The following is a 13,728-nucleotide window of genomic DNA, read 5'->3' as shown; positions in this document are numbered from 1 at the left end:
ATTTATCTAACTGATTTTAATAATGATTTCTACCACCAAATGGTAAACCTCCATTTAAATTACTCATTTTAATCTTGTTTTGAAATCGTACTTTTTAGCTATTTTCCTAAAGAAAGGTTAATTCTCAAACATTGGTATAATTTTTTTTGCTAACTGGAAGAATACACTATGGGTACATCTACACAGGAAAAGCTGTCCACATGGTAGCCTGCCCAAGCTAGCTTGAATCCAGATAGCACATGTAACAACTGCAATGAAAACAAAGCAGTGCACGTTTCAGAGATGGTACACATGGGGAACTGGCTTTTAAGCCGGGTCCCCATGCATACCAGGAGCCTGCGTGTAATTGTGAATGTTAACCGCTGGGTCCAGGCTCATCGATTAACCGTGTACATAGTTACACTTTCACAGCCCTAATTCATCTGAGGTTCTGATCCCACTGGGACTGTGCACCTGACTTCTGTCAAGTTCCTGTGACTTAGCATTCCCACAGATGAGCTGTTCTCAGTATCTGTGTTGCTCTTCTGTGGGCTGTAACTCCAACTCTGTGCCTTTGCTAGAAGACCAGAGCTTATAGCTCAGCAGGACAGAGTGGTGGTGGGCCCCAAAGGGCAGATAAGCAGGCTCAGTGGTATGATCAGCCCAGTGGCAGTCTCAAGGGGATCTCTGTGACCCAACCCATCACATAACACAGACTTTCACCTCATTCAGGGACTTTAGTACATATCAAAGTTGACCACCGCTGCACTCCTTCCCCCTTTGTGAAAGAGGCAGCAATGAGGAAGAAGCGACTAGTTGACTAGTGTGTCAACTACCCAATAAGCTTTTGCTTATCCGATAGTAAATTAGTCACTTACATCCCTAATCTTAATTAAAACTCTCTCTACCTAGGTATTTTCCTCAAGAAGTATTTTAATCAAAAAAATCCAATTGATTTTTATTCACACTGGGTGATAAACAAATAGAACAACTTAACAAGTGAAGTAGTAGATTCCCCACCTCCTGACATCTTCAAATCAATACTGGACTTCTTTCTGGACCATATGATTTAACCAAATACACAATATTGGACTCAATACAGGATAAACTTAGATGAAAATCTATTATTACCTGTATTAGATTCCAATAGTCAGATTCCAATGATCCCTTCTAACCTTAAAGCTATGAATATCAAATCAAGAGGAAAGGTATTTCTCCAGCTGAAGAGGAAAAGAGAAAGGAGGCCCTTTTTACTTATTTTATTTTTAACTCCACAACTTTCATTTAAAAAAAAAAAAATCAGGCTCCAAGGCTGAGCTACCCTGACAAAGGGATCATGGGTTTTAGAGAGGACCTAGTGAAGGGCAGGTAGGATAAGCATCACTGAACTAGGTTACCTGCGCAGCAGTCAAGTCTGAGAGAAGGCTTGGGCAGGACTTTTTCTCACTGTTCATACATATGAAATAAGCACTAAAAGAATTAACAGAACTTATGCCTCAGGCAGCACACCAGCTAACCCACTAATCAGTACAGTATGCAACAGTCAGAGAGTGACATGTTGATTTTCTGGCTAAAATGCTTTGCCACCTCAATACAATGACCATGGAATTATATTAACCAACAAATATTTTCTTAATTGGTTTACATAGCAGTTTGGGAAGAAACTGGTAAATTCATCAGTAATAGTCACGAGGACCAGGTGGTATTCCCCCAAGAGTTCTGAAGAAACTCAAACAGGAAATTGAAAAAACTACACATTGTGCTATGTAATCTCACTCTTAAATTAGCCTTTGTACCAGATAACTGGAGGATCACAAATGTAAATCTAATGTTTATAAAAGGCTGCAGGAGTGATCTTGGCAATTAGTGTCAGGTAACTTTGTTGGAACTATTGGAAAGAAAAGAATTATCAGATACAGATGTTGAGGAAAGAGTGTACACAGCTCTTGTAAAGGTAACTCATGACTCAGCATGTGAGCAAGGGTATCCAGTTGATACGATATACTTAAGCTTTTAGAAAGATTTTGACAAGGTTCTACATCCGAGGCTATTAAGCAAAGTAAGCAGCCTTGTGAGGGAAGGTCTTCTTGTGGTTCAGTAATTGGTTACAAAAAAGTAAAAAAGGACAAGAATAAATTATCAGTTTTGACAATAAAAAGTGGTAAATAGCAAAGGTTTCCCACAGTCCTGCAAAGAAATCAACACTGCTCAGCATATTCATAAACAATCTGGAAAAGTGTGAAACAGTAAGGTGGTAAAGTATGCAGATAATACTACATTACTCGAGATAGTTAAGCTGACTGAAGAATTACAAAAACAGCTCAAAAAACTAGATGAACAAAATTATAGCTGAAATTCAATGCTGATACATGCAAAATAATGCAAGTTGGAAAACAATCCTAACACAAAACAAACAGTTCTAAATTAGCTGTTACCGCTCAAGAAAGAGATACTGAAATCACCAAGAATAGTTCTCTACAAAACATCCATTCAATGTGTGGCAACAGTCAAAAATCTTATAGAACTCTACAAAAAATTAGAGAAAGTATAGCAATGAGTCAGAAAATATAATGCTACTACATAAATCCATGGTATGCCAATATCTTGAATATCACATGCAGTTCTGGTCACTCCATCTCACAATAAATAACGTATATTAGAATTGAAATAGATACAGAATAAGGAAAAAAATTATTAGGGGAATGTAACCAATGTTCACTCTAATCTTTTCCATCTATGTGTGGATTTTTTCCATTTGTGTGCATTTTGTTATGTGCACTGAGGTATGTGCAAATTTTCACCACCAGGAGAAACACAAAACTAGCTGTGAACACTCTGCTAATCACCTGGACAGCACTGGAATCTCTTTGAGAGGCCACACAGCTTACAGTGAACACTAGATGTAACTGCTTCCACATAAAAAGAGATTAAAAATGACAAACTGCTCAGCTAAATGTAGAGTCAACAAGGGGGAGATTTTAGATACCTGTATCATATCATGAATGATTGGTGTGTACAAAATGAAAAGGCACTTATTTATCCCCTCACATTACACCCAGAGCAGATGTAATCCAAAGAAATTAATAAGCAGCAAGTATAAAACAAAGTAAAGAGAATATTTCATACAATCCATAGTCGACCTGTGGAACTCACTACAAGGGGATGTGGTTGAGGCCAAAACTGTAACTTGGTTCAAAACAAATTAGATAAATTCATGAAGGACAGATCCATCATTAGCTATCTGCAAAGATTATCAGAGATGCAATTGAAGGCTCTCAATATTCCTAAAATTCTGACTGCCAGAAGCTGGAGCTGGACGACAAGAAGGATCACTTGAGAATTGCACTGTTCTGTTAATTTCCTTTGAAGCATATGATACTGACTATTGCCAGAAGACAAGACAGTGAATTAAATGATCACCGTTTTAATCTAGTATAGTCATTTTTATCTTCTGATGTTCACAGAATATTAACAAAAACAAATTGTAATGGGAAATCAAGGTAATTATAAATGAGGTATTCTAAGTCCTGTCAAATTTTTGGTTCAGACTGCAATCAGTATGGCTGTGTCTACACTGCAACCCTTTTCCGGAGGATCTCTTATTCCTACTTCAAAGTCTAGACTGGCGCTTTTCTCTGGCTTATTTCCAAGCCGGAAAAAAGCGGCAGCCATGTTAATGCAAATACCGCGGGGGATATTTAAATCCCCCGCGGATTTTGCTATTCCGATGTGCTACATTAGCATCCCTTTTCCGGAAGGGATGCCAGTGTAGACGTAGCCTCTATGTTTGCTGCACAATGTTAGGTTCTTATTTACCTAAGCTATTTACCTTTATTTCCACAAACTAAAAAATCCTAAATATTTTTGAAGAGAACTGTCTTGTATAAAGCCCCAGCGTTCATAATGCAATTTACAGGGAATGCTGGGGTTTTAAAGGTTTCTTCACTTAACCCTAAGATCTGCTTTGAAAAAAAACTGTTAAATAAAAGCTAGATGCATTTATTGTCTCTCTCTCCTCCAAATACCTGTTATTGCATACTGAGTAATAGATTAACAATTCAATTTATATTAACAAAAGTCAAACATTTATGGTTTTATCTTTCTATTCTAGTTTTGTCACCATTTGTCAAACTAAACCGATATGAATAATGGCATATCTATACTTAAAATATTTCAGCAGCACAGCTGCACTGGTGCACCTGCACTGCTGTAGCTTAGTAGTATCTTCACTGAAGTGCTAACAGAAGAGCTTCTCTGTGAAAGGCAGTAGTGATGTCGACGGGAGAAGCCCTCCCATCAATCCAGACCTGACTACACTCAAGTAGCACTGACTACTGGACATCATTTAAGTGTACGTTTTTTTACATCCTGAGCAACAGTTATGCAGATGCACATATGCGTAAGCCTAGCCTAAAAAACACATTTCCAACAGTCTTAGCTTTCTAAGAATTGTAATTAAGACAGACAGACAGACCACAGGACCTATTATAGCAGAGGTGGCCAAGCCACATGCAACTCTTTTATAGTTAAAGTGAAGTTCACAGAATATTTCCCTTCCCTTCCCCTCCCTCACCCTTCCCCGCCCCACCTTCTAGACTCGGGGAAAGGAGACGGAAGAGCTCAGGGTTTCTGCTCTGCAAGGGTGGGATAATAAAACTAGGGGCTTCTGGCAGAGATGACTTAGTGCTTGTTGAAAGAGCAAGGGCACAAAGTAAATGTTAATTCTCCCCTTCCCCCTCCCCCCGGAACAGCTTGAGTCATTCTCCCCAGACATGCCCCCACTCTTACCCTCAGGGGCCCCTCTCTGCAGATACCATGTTAACTCTGTGGAGCTAGACAGCAACAAAAGCAGTGAATCTTCCTGCAGTTAAGCAGCTGTTTGCTGCTGCCTCTCCAAGCTTGCCAGCTCTAGCAGTTGCTGTGCAGGGAAGAGGCCCAGCAGAACCATGACACTCAGCAGGATCAGCAATCCCTAGCAAAAATCGGGGGGACATGTAATTTTCCCTCCCTCCCCCCGCCACCCTCCCATGTCTGCCCAGTATGTGGGACATCAGCTTTGTGGGACATACCCCTTAGCACTAAAGCCCCAAGCCTCAGCAGGCATACCCAGTTCTCAGTCTTCTGAAGATTGACATATGAAGCTTGGATGGTCAGCAAGTTTGGCTAACCCTGTATTATAACTTCTCCTGTCCCTTCAAAACAAAATATGCAATTGTTGGTCTTTGCTTATTTTTCACCCAGTCATATGAATTTCCAGCCAAAATAAAGACAAATAAAGCAGATAACCAAACTAAGATGTTATACAGCTCAACTGCCCCTGCAAACAGAAAACAAGAACTGGATTCTGCCAATTCAACACTATATTTTATCTTTCTTTCCAATAGAAAGTAAATCTTAATTTTTTGAACAATACCTTTTGTTTTAAAGATGCAGAGAAAGAATATGCAGCACTTAGTGGATGGTTGCGCCACACTTAGGTTTCTGAACTACAATATATGGTACACATATCCCTATTTCAGCACCAGACGACCTTGCCACAAACTATATCAACAGAAGTCGGCTACTTCTCTATGACAATGCAAGTGTTGATGGATCATCAGGGACACTTTACCAACTTCAGCGTGGGCTGGTCAGGGAAGGTGAATGACACACACACTTTTAAGATCACAGGACAGTTCAAAAAGCTGTAAGCAAGAACTCTCTTTCCCAATTGATAAATTATCATTGGGAATCGTCCCAAAAGTGATCCTACCCTTTGCTCCCATGGCTCATGAAACTGTACACCAGCAACCAGGACAGCACCAAGGAGCGCTTCAGCAATAGGCTTAGCAGATACAGAACAACAGTTGAATGTACAGTGAAGATCAGGCCTAATGTGAATTAAGGTCACATTAATTTTAGGTGAATCTGCTTGACTTTTTTAGGCATTATGGAAAGTACAAGCATTATAACTGAGCCCCAAGTGGAAATAATTTCTGGTATTCTCTTCCCTGATATCCTGGCACCTGCTCCTGAGAAAATCTTGTCAACAATATTCTGAGAAACAGGGTTTTCACGGGAGCTTCTCAGGGCTTCTTCCAAACAAAGTACCCTGGATCTCAGGGTTCACTGCTCCAGAATATCACTCCAAGAGAATCCCATGGCACCTAGGACATCAGAGAGCACAATTTGGGAACATCACTGCTGCAAAACCATCCACTCTGTCCTGCACACCAACCATAGTTACAGCCTTGTGTAGCAGCAGGTCTTCCAGACACCCTGTCACCAGGCTGGGAAGCCTGAGAACCCTGGTCAGGAATCCAGGCAACTACAGGACAGATATTATGGCACCGGTCAGACCTAATAGACAATTTTCCTTTTATGAAATAATATTCTCATCATTTGGGAAAACATCTTAAAGCATATTTCTTCAATGAAATGTCCTTCCCCTCCCCCCAACTTTATATCATCACCATACAGCAGTGGTCACCAACCAGTAGATCAGGATCTATTGGTAGATCTTGGAGCCTCTGACAGGTGATCCTGACAGGTTTGGTCAAGAGGCTGTCAAGTACCAGTATTTCAGCTGCCCCCCCCCCCCTTCTGGTCATCTCCTGCCCTTTGCCTTGGAGCTGCCCCTCCCCTGGAGTGCTGAGGTCAGGGTGCCCCCTCCCACTCTGTATCCTATCTCCATAGAGCAGGGTGGGGAGCACAACAGGACTTGGGATGGAGTTCACTGGCTGCTTTAGTGAGTGGGCTAGGGCCAGGGCAGAGGGGAGCCTGCCTTAGCACCAATGCACCACCAACCAGAAGCCACCTGAGGTAAGCAGGGCCCCGCTGGAGCCCACATCCCTAACTCTTTCCTCAGTCATGAACCCCCTCCTCCACCCCAAGCACCATCCCAGAGCACCCCTGCATCCAATCGCCATCCCAGAGCCTGCACGTAAAACCCTTCCTACAGCCCAACAGCCTGCCCCAAGAGCAGCTCAGAGCCCCCTCACACTCCAGATCCCTTAATCCAAGACCAGAGCCTGCACCTCAACCCTCTGCCTCAGCCTGGTTGAAAGTGAGTGAGGATGGACAAGAGAGGGAGGATGGAGTGAGCAGGGGCTGGGCCTAGAAGAAAGGGAGGGAAGGAGGCAGGGCAAGGGTATTTATATTTGAGGTAGATCTTGGATTGCACAAATTCAAAACGTGATCTCGCGGTTAAAAAGGTTGGAGACCACTGCCATACAGAGTGTCCTTGTACCATGGATCCCAGGGTTTCTACAGTCCACAGCTGTGGGGCAGCCTCCTTATGCAGACTAGAACCAGGGACCCTAGGGCTTTCACATGCATAAGCTGCTTTTTTCTAACAGCCTAGGGAGCTAGGTGGCTTAGGAGTCTGCAATCCTGGGGATTTCCCAACTCAAAAGCATTTCACATGGTGGGCTTCCCCAGAGCCATAAACCCTACAAGCGCCAAGAGCAGTGCTGACTGAACTTAACATAATTTGTCATCATTTTCGCTGAGCCCTATGGGGAAGGGGATGATAAATTGATTGGATTGGGCAATTTCACTTGATATTCAGTTGTGGGCTATAGTAATACTTAAAGGAATCAGTCAATTTCAGTCAGCAGCTCAAGGAGCATACTTCCTTTCAGAAACAAAATATAGGAATTCATGTTTTGTAAGAAATTTCAAAATGTCAAAATTTCCTGTGATATTAAAATTGTGAGGTTCAATTACTTCTACTCCTGAGCTGCCACTATCTCCTTCCACAGCCTGATTTAAAAAGAGGAAAGATACTTAAATTAATAGCTGAAATGGTTACCCTCATGCCAGGAAAAATGGGAGTCTGAGAAAACTCATTTTCCTGGCACTGTCCAATTCCAAGTCATTTTGCATATCCGTAAGTCTGCCCTCCAAAATTGTGGGATAGATATGCCCAATCTTGCATGGCAAACTAAAAATTGTAAATTCTTCATAGCCCCATCAAGACAACTTCTTCACTGTTATTGATATTCTTAAAACGCCCTACCAAACCACTTCCTTCCAGTAGCAGAAAAGCTCAGATCCTGTATTCAGTTTTTGGTAAAACTCTTCAATATCTGTCAAAGAGCATGACTAATGCCTTGTTTACACAAGGAAATTGCATTGTCTAGAAACTCATATAGTTAAGTTTGTGCAACCCTCTTGTGTATGTGCTACTTCAGTTTAAAAAGTACTGTTTATCAATTTAATTTATGCCAGGTCCTTTGGGTCTTCCAACATTTCAGTATTTCCCCTACAATACAAGAGGTGATGATTACAACACTCAATGTAAGGTAAAAGCAGTAGCTCCCTGCTATATATTTAGGTACTGTGTCACCAATTGCTCTAGAATATATACAGTGCTGTAAGTGACTGCATTCAGGTCCTGATGGGTTAAATAAAACCTTTCTGTTCATATATATCACACACACTCACACACCTGGAATTAGAGCAACCACATTGCAGAATAACACAAACTGCACACTGTGATTGTATTAGTAACTGACAAGTTGTGTTAACTCAAGATATACCGTACATGCCAACAGTATTTCTGTACTGCAGCTGGGAGCAAGCCTCTAGCACAGACAAAACAGACTCAGGCTAGCAGGGCCTGAGCTAACATTCCAAAAATGGAAGTATGGACATTGCAGTTCAGGCTGGAGCTCAGACTCCCAAACCCAAGGAGTCAGGCGGGCTTGAGAGACCAAGCTGCACCTCATACCATTCACACTGCTATTTTAAGTATGCTAGCATATCCTCTATCCCCCTCCCCCATCCCCATTAGCATGAGTATGTCTACCTGGACTGGGAGGTCTGATTTGCAATTGCACCACTGACACACCCCACAGGTCAGCCAACTTATATTGAAAAACACTCCCACATTCAATTTAAGAGCTGTCATGTATAGACAAGACCTAAATGTACATCAATCACTGAGTTAAAATGCAAATTAATAATCCCATGAAAACAAGGCCTTGGTGACTTGCTTAAGGTCACAATAGAAGTCAGGGGCAGAGCAAAGAAGAGAAACTGAATTCCTGAAGGAGCCACAAGACAGGGCGCCATCATATTTTAATTATTTTTACTTAAGATAAAGACAAAGACAATTTTAAAATTATGCCCCACTCCCACAAACACTTAATCATGTGCTAACTTTTGTGCAAACTGGGCACATATACCAGGGATTCCAAGATTATGGTGGGAGCTGCAGAGGTGGCTCTAATGTAAGGCTCTTGGAATTGCAATATAAAAATAAAAGGTATAGGGTTAAAACAAAAAAAAGATTTATGTACACATTGTGTTGATTAACAAAACTGATTTTAAAAAGTCTTATTTTGTTCTATTCAAGTTATTTGTTTGCTTTTTGAATTTTTCAGTTCAAACCATGAAAATAGACTCTGTGACATTGCTGCTGATGAAGAGTAGCTTGCTGCCACATTTAAATCCAAACACATACTTATCAACTTTTTAGAAGCGAAAGGTTTCAAAGAGGTTGCCATGTTAGTCTGCTTCAGCAAAAACAACAAGGAATCTGGTGGCACCTTAAAGGCTAACAATTTTGTTATGGCAGCAGCTTTCATGAGTTGCAACTCACTTTGCCAGCTGTATGAAGTGGAGGAAAAACTTTTTCTTTCACTTCATGCATCTGGCAAAGTGGGTTGCAACTCACAAAAGCTTGTGCCTGTTCATAAATCTGTTCATCTTTAAAGTGCCACCAGACTCCTTGTTTTTGTTAAAAAAAAAAAACAAAGTTAACCACACTTCAGATACTACCATGGCTTCCCAGCCCTCACGTTAATTTTCACGGATTCCCAATCTCCCCTGAGCAGACCAACAGAAAAAAAGGAGAAACTGACCAGTTTAATAGTGACACTGGTTAGACTATGCTGCTGCACGAATGGAGCAACCAGAGCCTCCTTTACCCCAAACACAGGAAGGGCAGGACTTAGACTCCCTTCCAAAACGCCCCTTAGCAACATTCCTCATCTCGTCCTCTCCCAGCCCCACTACAGAGCTGAGAACTGGAGCCCCCCCCCCCAGGTCCTCTGACACCCCCTTCCCCTCCGCCAGGCCAGCAGGGCGAAGGGGAGGGGAGGCCTAGCAGTGCCCGGGGCTGCCTCTCAGCCGCATCAGCTCATGCTGGGAGAATGGAATCCCCGCCCCTGCACCCTGGGGCGCGGAGAGGGGGGCCCCGGCCCCGCAGGGGATGCTGCGAGGTAGGGCAGGTCCCGCCGGGCCAGGGCCCCTCCCATCCCATCGCCACGGAACTCGGGGGCGCCTCCCCTCCGCCCCGGGCGGTACCTGTTGTGCCGCTGCGCGGCGGGGAGGCTGGTGTAATAGGCCGCTCGGCGCTGGGTGCTGCGCGGCACCGGGTGCAGCAGGATATGGTCCGCCATCTTCCCCGCCCACCTGCCCGGCCCCCGGAACCGGCTCCTGTAAACCGTCACCCGACGTCACCCTGCCGCGCGCAAACACCCCGCGCGAGGAACTGCCGGAGACACCGAACGTCACCAGCAGCTGATGGCGAGGGGGCGGTGCTAGGCGCGGCTGGGACCGAAACAAGTGGGAGGGGCTTCTGCGCTCGCACCGCCCACTTTTGCCCACGGGCACGCGCGCGCCGCCTGGTCCTCTAGTTCCCGGAGCCCGGCGCGTGCTGGGTGCGGGGGAGGCTGCAGCTGCTGGGAGCGCGGCCGGGAGGCGAGAGGCAGGGGAGCGGGTAGAGGCTGACTGCGGGGATTGCAGTGCAGCGTTGCATGGAGCACAGGGGCGGTGGAGGTGCGTGGGGACTTTGCATGCAGCGAAGGCTGAGAGGTGCAGGGCCAGGAGCGGGGAGCGGTGCCGCGCACGCCCCTGATCTTAGTAGTCTTTGCTCGTTCCTATTTTTTTGTGTTTTCTCTTTGGAAATACTTGTTGTGCCAGTGGAGAGTGCGGCTGGAGCTGTACCCGCAAGAGGGGGCGGGCCTGTGGGCATGCTTTGATTCCTTGCCTCTCTAGGGACTGAATTCCCATCCAACGTACACTAGCCCTCTGCCTGTAGAGGAGAGGATTCTAGCTCTGCCCTCCCTTACCGATCCTGCTAGAGTTCACATTCACCCTCGCTCCACTGGCTTTAAAGTCCGGATTAACTTTTCTTTGATAAGAGTTACAAACGATTAAAATACTTTTACGCTAAATCTTCAAGCAGTAGTAAAATGTTGTTTTGTCTACAATTACACCTTCTACTACAGACCCCTTTAGCCACATCAAAGCAGTGTTGTGGACAATGTGAGAATTGGAAAATGAAGCAGTAGAAACAAACAAACAAAAAGGTCGTCTTGTCGCCGTGCGGACGGAAAGGCATAAGTCATAAGCTTTGCTTTTTGTTAGCCGTTGTAGTCCCTTTCTGTGGGGCTAGAAAATTATCTTGTGTGCATTTCAGCTAGTCGTCTTCATTCTGATGGTGGTGGGCATTCATGTTACACTCCCCATCAGTATGTGGCCCGTGCTGGGGAACCTAATGATCTAACCATTGGATTAAATTTAGTAATGAATCCTGGTGACATGCCAAAAGATTCTTATGGTACCACAGCAGATGAGAGTAGTTGAATATCCTACCTGCCAGTAGTGGATTTTATCTCTACTTAATTTCCACTCGCACACTTCAACTTCTGAACTATCTAAAAAAGGGTTTAATATTTTTTCATAATGGGAAGTCTCTTTCTGTTTGCTCTGATCCTCCTGTTACTCAACAGTATCTGCACCCTTTTTTGCTCAAATTATCACACTTCAGAAAAATTTCAACCCAACAGGTGAAATTTCAAAAAGTTTTAAGTTGCTCATAATGATGTTATGACAATGCCCAGAAGATCTTACCTTTACTTGTGTCCCCTGCCCTTGCTATGATATTTGTAAACTTCTTTATTCATAAACACAAATAGTGTGGAGTGATGTGTGTTAATATTTTATTGCCATGAGTTTGCAAATGCTGTGATTAAAAGGTGTAGTCATCACTAGTGAAATATATACAGCATCCCATATGAATGCCAATAAAGTCTTTATTCCTCATTGTAACATCATCTTGTAGTCTGTGTCACAGAAACAAATTACAAATGTGTTTTAAAAAATCATTTACTTCTACCTATTAGGATTTTTCTATCATTTAAAAGCTAGCTACATGGCCAAGAGGATATATATTTTTATTTGTATTCCATTTTGCTTAAGAAACTACTATAGATATAGATATTATTTGAAACTACGTTAGCATGATTTATTCTGATCTTTTCTTTACAAGTGTTCTGTGTTATGTCCTAATGTTGAATCTTGTTGTAAAGACTACAGGCTCTTCAAGACATTAACTAAATTTATGCAGCATCCATTTAATCCTTATCCTAGCATGATACTGTAATAGTCATTTAAGAATAACATATGTAAAATTCTATTAATAGAAGAAGCATTTTGAATTATGTTAAAATTAAGATGACACGTGGGGACTTTCCAGGGTTAGAAGCAAATGCTGTGCATTCCTTTGGAAAGTAGGGATGTAAAATCTCATTTAATCAGTTAACTGGTTAAACATTAATTGTGATCAGTTACAGTCTCTTCAGACCTCCTTTCAAGCCTGGGTAGAGCATCCCGGAGCTGCTGCTGACTCTTGGCCCCAGCCTGCAGCATGGGCAAGATTGGAGCAGCCCTCTATCTGCAGTGAGGGGCTGCTCCCAGGTGCCGGTTAGCTGGTGACCAGTAAACACAGCTGGCCCGTCTGTGAGTGTGGCATGTCCACCCCCATGCCATCTTCCCGACTCCGTGGGATCCACTGCAGAAAGTGAACCAGGGAAGACCTGCTGCAGGACCAGATGGCCTGCCTCCAGTCCCTCATCTGGGGGTTTGATGAGGAGTGCCTGGAGCACAAGGAGCGCCAGGCTGAGTGGGAGCAGCAGAAGGCCATGTGGGACCAGCTGGCACGGCAGCACAAGACCATATGCTTCTCCATAAATTCTGTCCTGGATCGTAAGGCCCTGTGCTTGGAGTGGGCCATCAGCAACTTCCCTGACCTCCACCTTCTCCCAATTCCCTGCACCACCATCAGACCCACACCCGTCCCTCTGGCTTCTCCTCCTAGCCCTCCTTCCCCCCACCCTCCCGGAACCACCAGGGCTCCCGAACATGTAGCAGAGGGACCTCTTAGGCACCCAAAGCTTCCTGAGCTACCCAAGACAGGCAATAGTCCCAGCCCCATCCCTGAGACCTTCTCTGACATTTTCTCCCGCTCCAGGTTCTTTCCCCTTGTTTTATATCCCCCAAATTAAAAAAGAGTTGTTTTTTCAAAACAAAAAGGCTTTTTCATTTGGTCTGAAGGGGAGGGGGAAAGGTAGGAAGGGAGGGCAAGGGAAGGGAGAGGTGGAGGAGGAAAGGCGCATGGGGGCAATGCAGGGACCTCTTGTGCAAAGACCCGGGGGAGAGTCTCACAGGTCCCTCGAGGCCTCCTGGATGAGCGCAGTCCCCTGATAGGCTTTCTGTATGGCACTGGTGTCTGGCTGCTTATAAGCCCTGGCCAGCCCATCAGCCTCTGCCTCCAACCCTAGCAGGAAAATCTCCCCCTTGCTCTCACATATGTTGTGGTACACACACCAGGCTGCCACCAGATAGACAATTTTGCGCTCACTGAGGTCCAGGTGGGTGAGGAGACTCCTGAACTTTTCCTTTACATAGCCAAAGGCACACTTCACAACCATGCAGCACCTGCTGAGCCTGGCACTGAAGTGCTTCTTGGTGGGATCC

At 44.1% G+C, this 13,728-nt stretch overlaps 1 protein-coding gene across 3 annotated transcripts in view; it reads right to left on the bottom strand.

Annotated features, from left to right (window-relative positions):
* ATP9B (ATPase phospholipid transporting 9B (putative)) overlaps positions 1–10,500 on the bottom strand; it is a 314,205-nt gene extending 303,705 nt beyond the window's left edge. The window contains exon 1 of one of the 3 annotated variants that reach the window (XM_006128867.4): positions 10,273–10,500. In XM_006128867.4, coding sequence (XP_006128929.1) covers positions 10,273–10,367 — 95 coding nt within the window. In that variant the 5' untranslated portion in view covers positions 10,368–10,500. The remainder of the gene's footprint in view (positions 1–10,272) is intronic. The other 2 variants (XM_075921103.1, XM_006128868.4) reach the window with 2 other exon arrangements.
* Between the last annotated feature and the right edge of the window lie 3,228 nt (positions 10,501–13,728).

Source organism: Pelodiscus sinensis, chromosome 2, assembly GCF_049634645.1.
Source record: "Pelodiscus sinensis isolate JC-2024 chromosome 2, ASM4963464v1, whole genome shotgun sequence".
Classification (NCBI taxonomy): domain Eukaryota; kingdom Metazoa; phylum Chordata; order Testudines; family Trionychidae; genus Pelodiscus; species Pelodiscus sinensis.
Note: the sequence above shows the minus strand (reverse complement) of the source record. Positions and strands in the feature narration are given on the sequence as shown.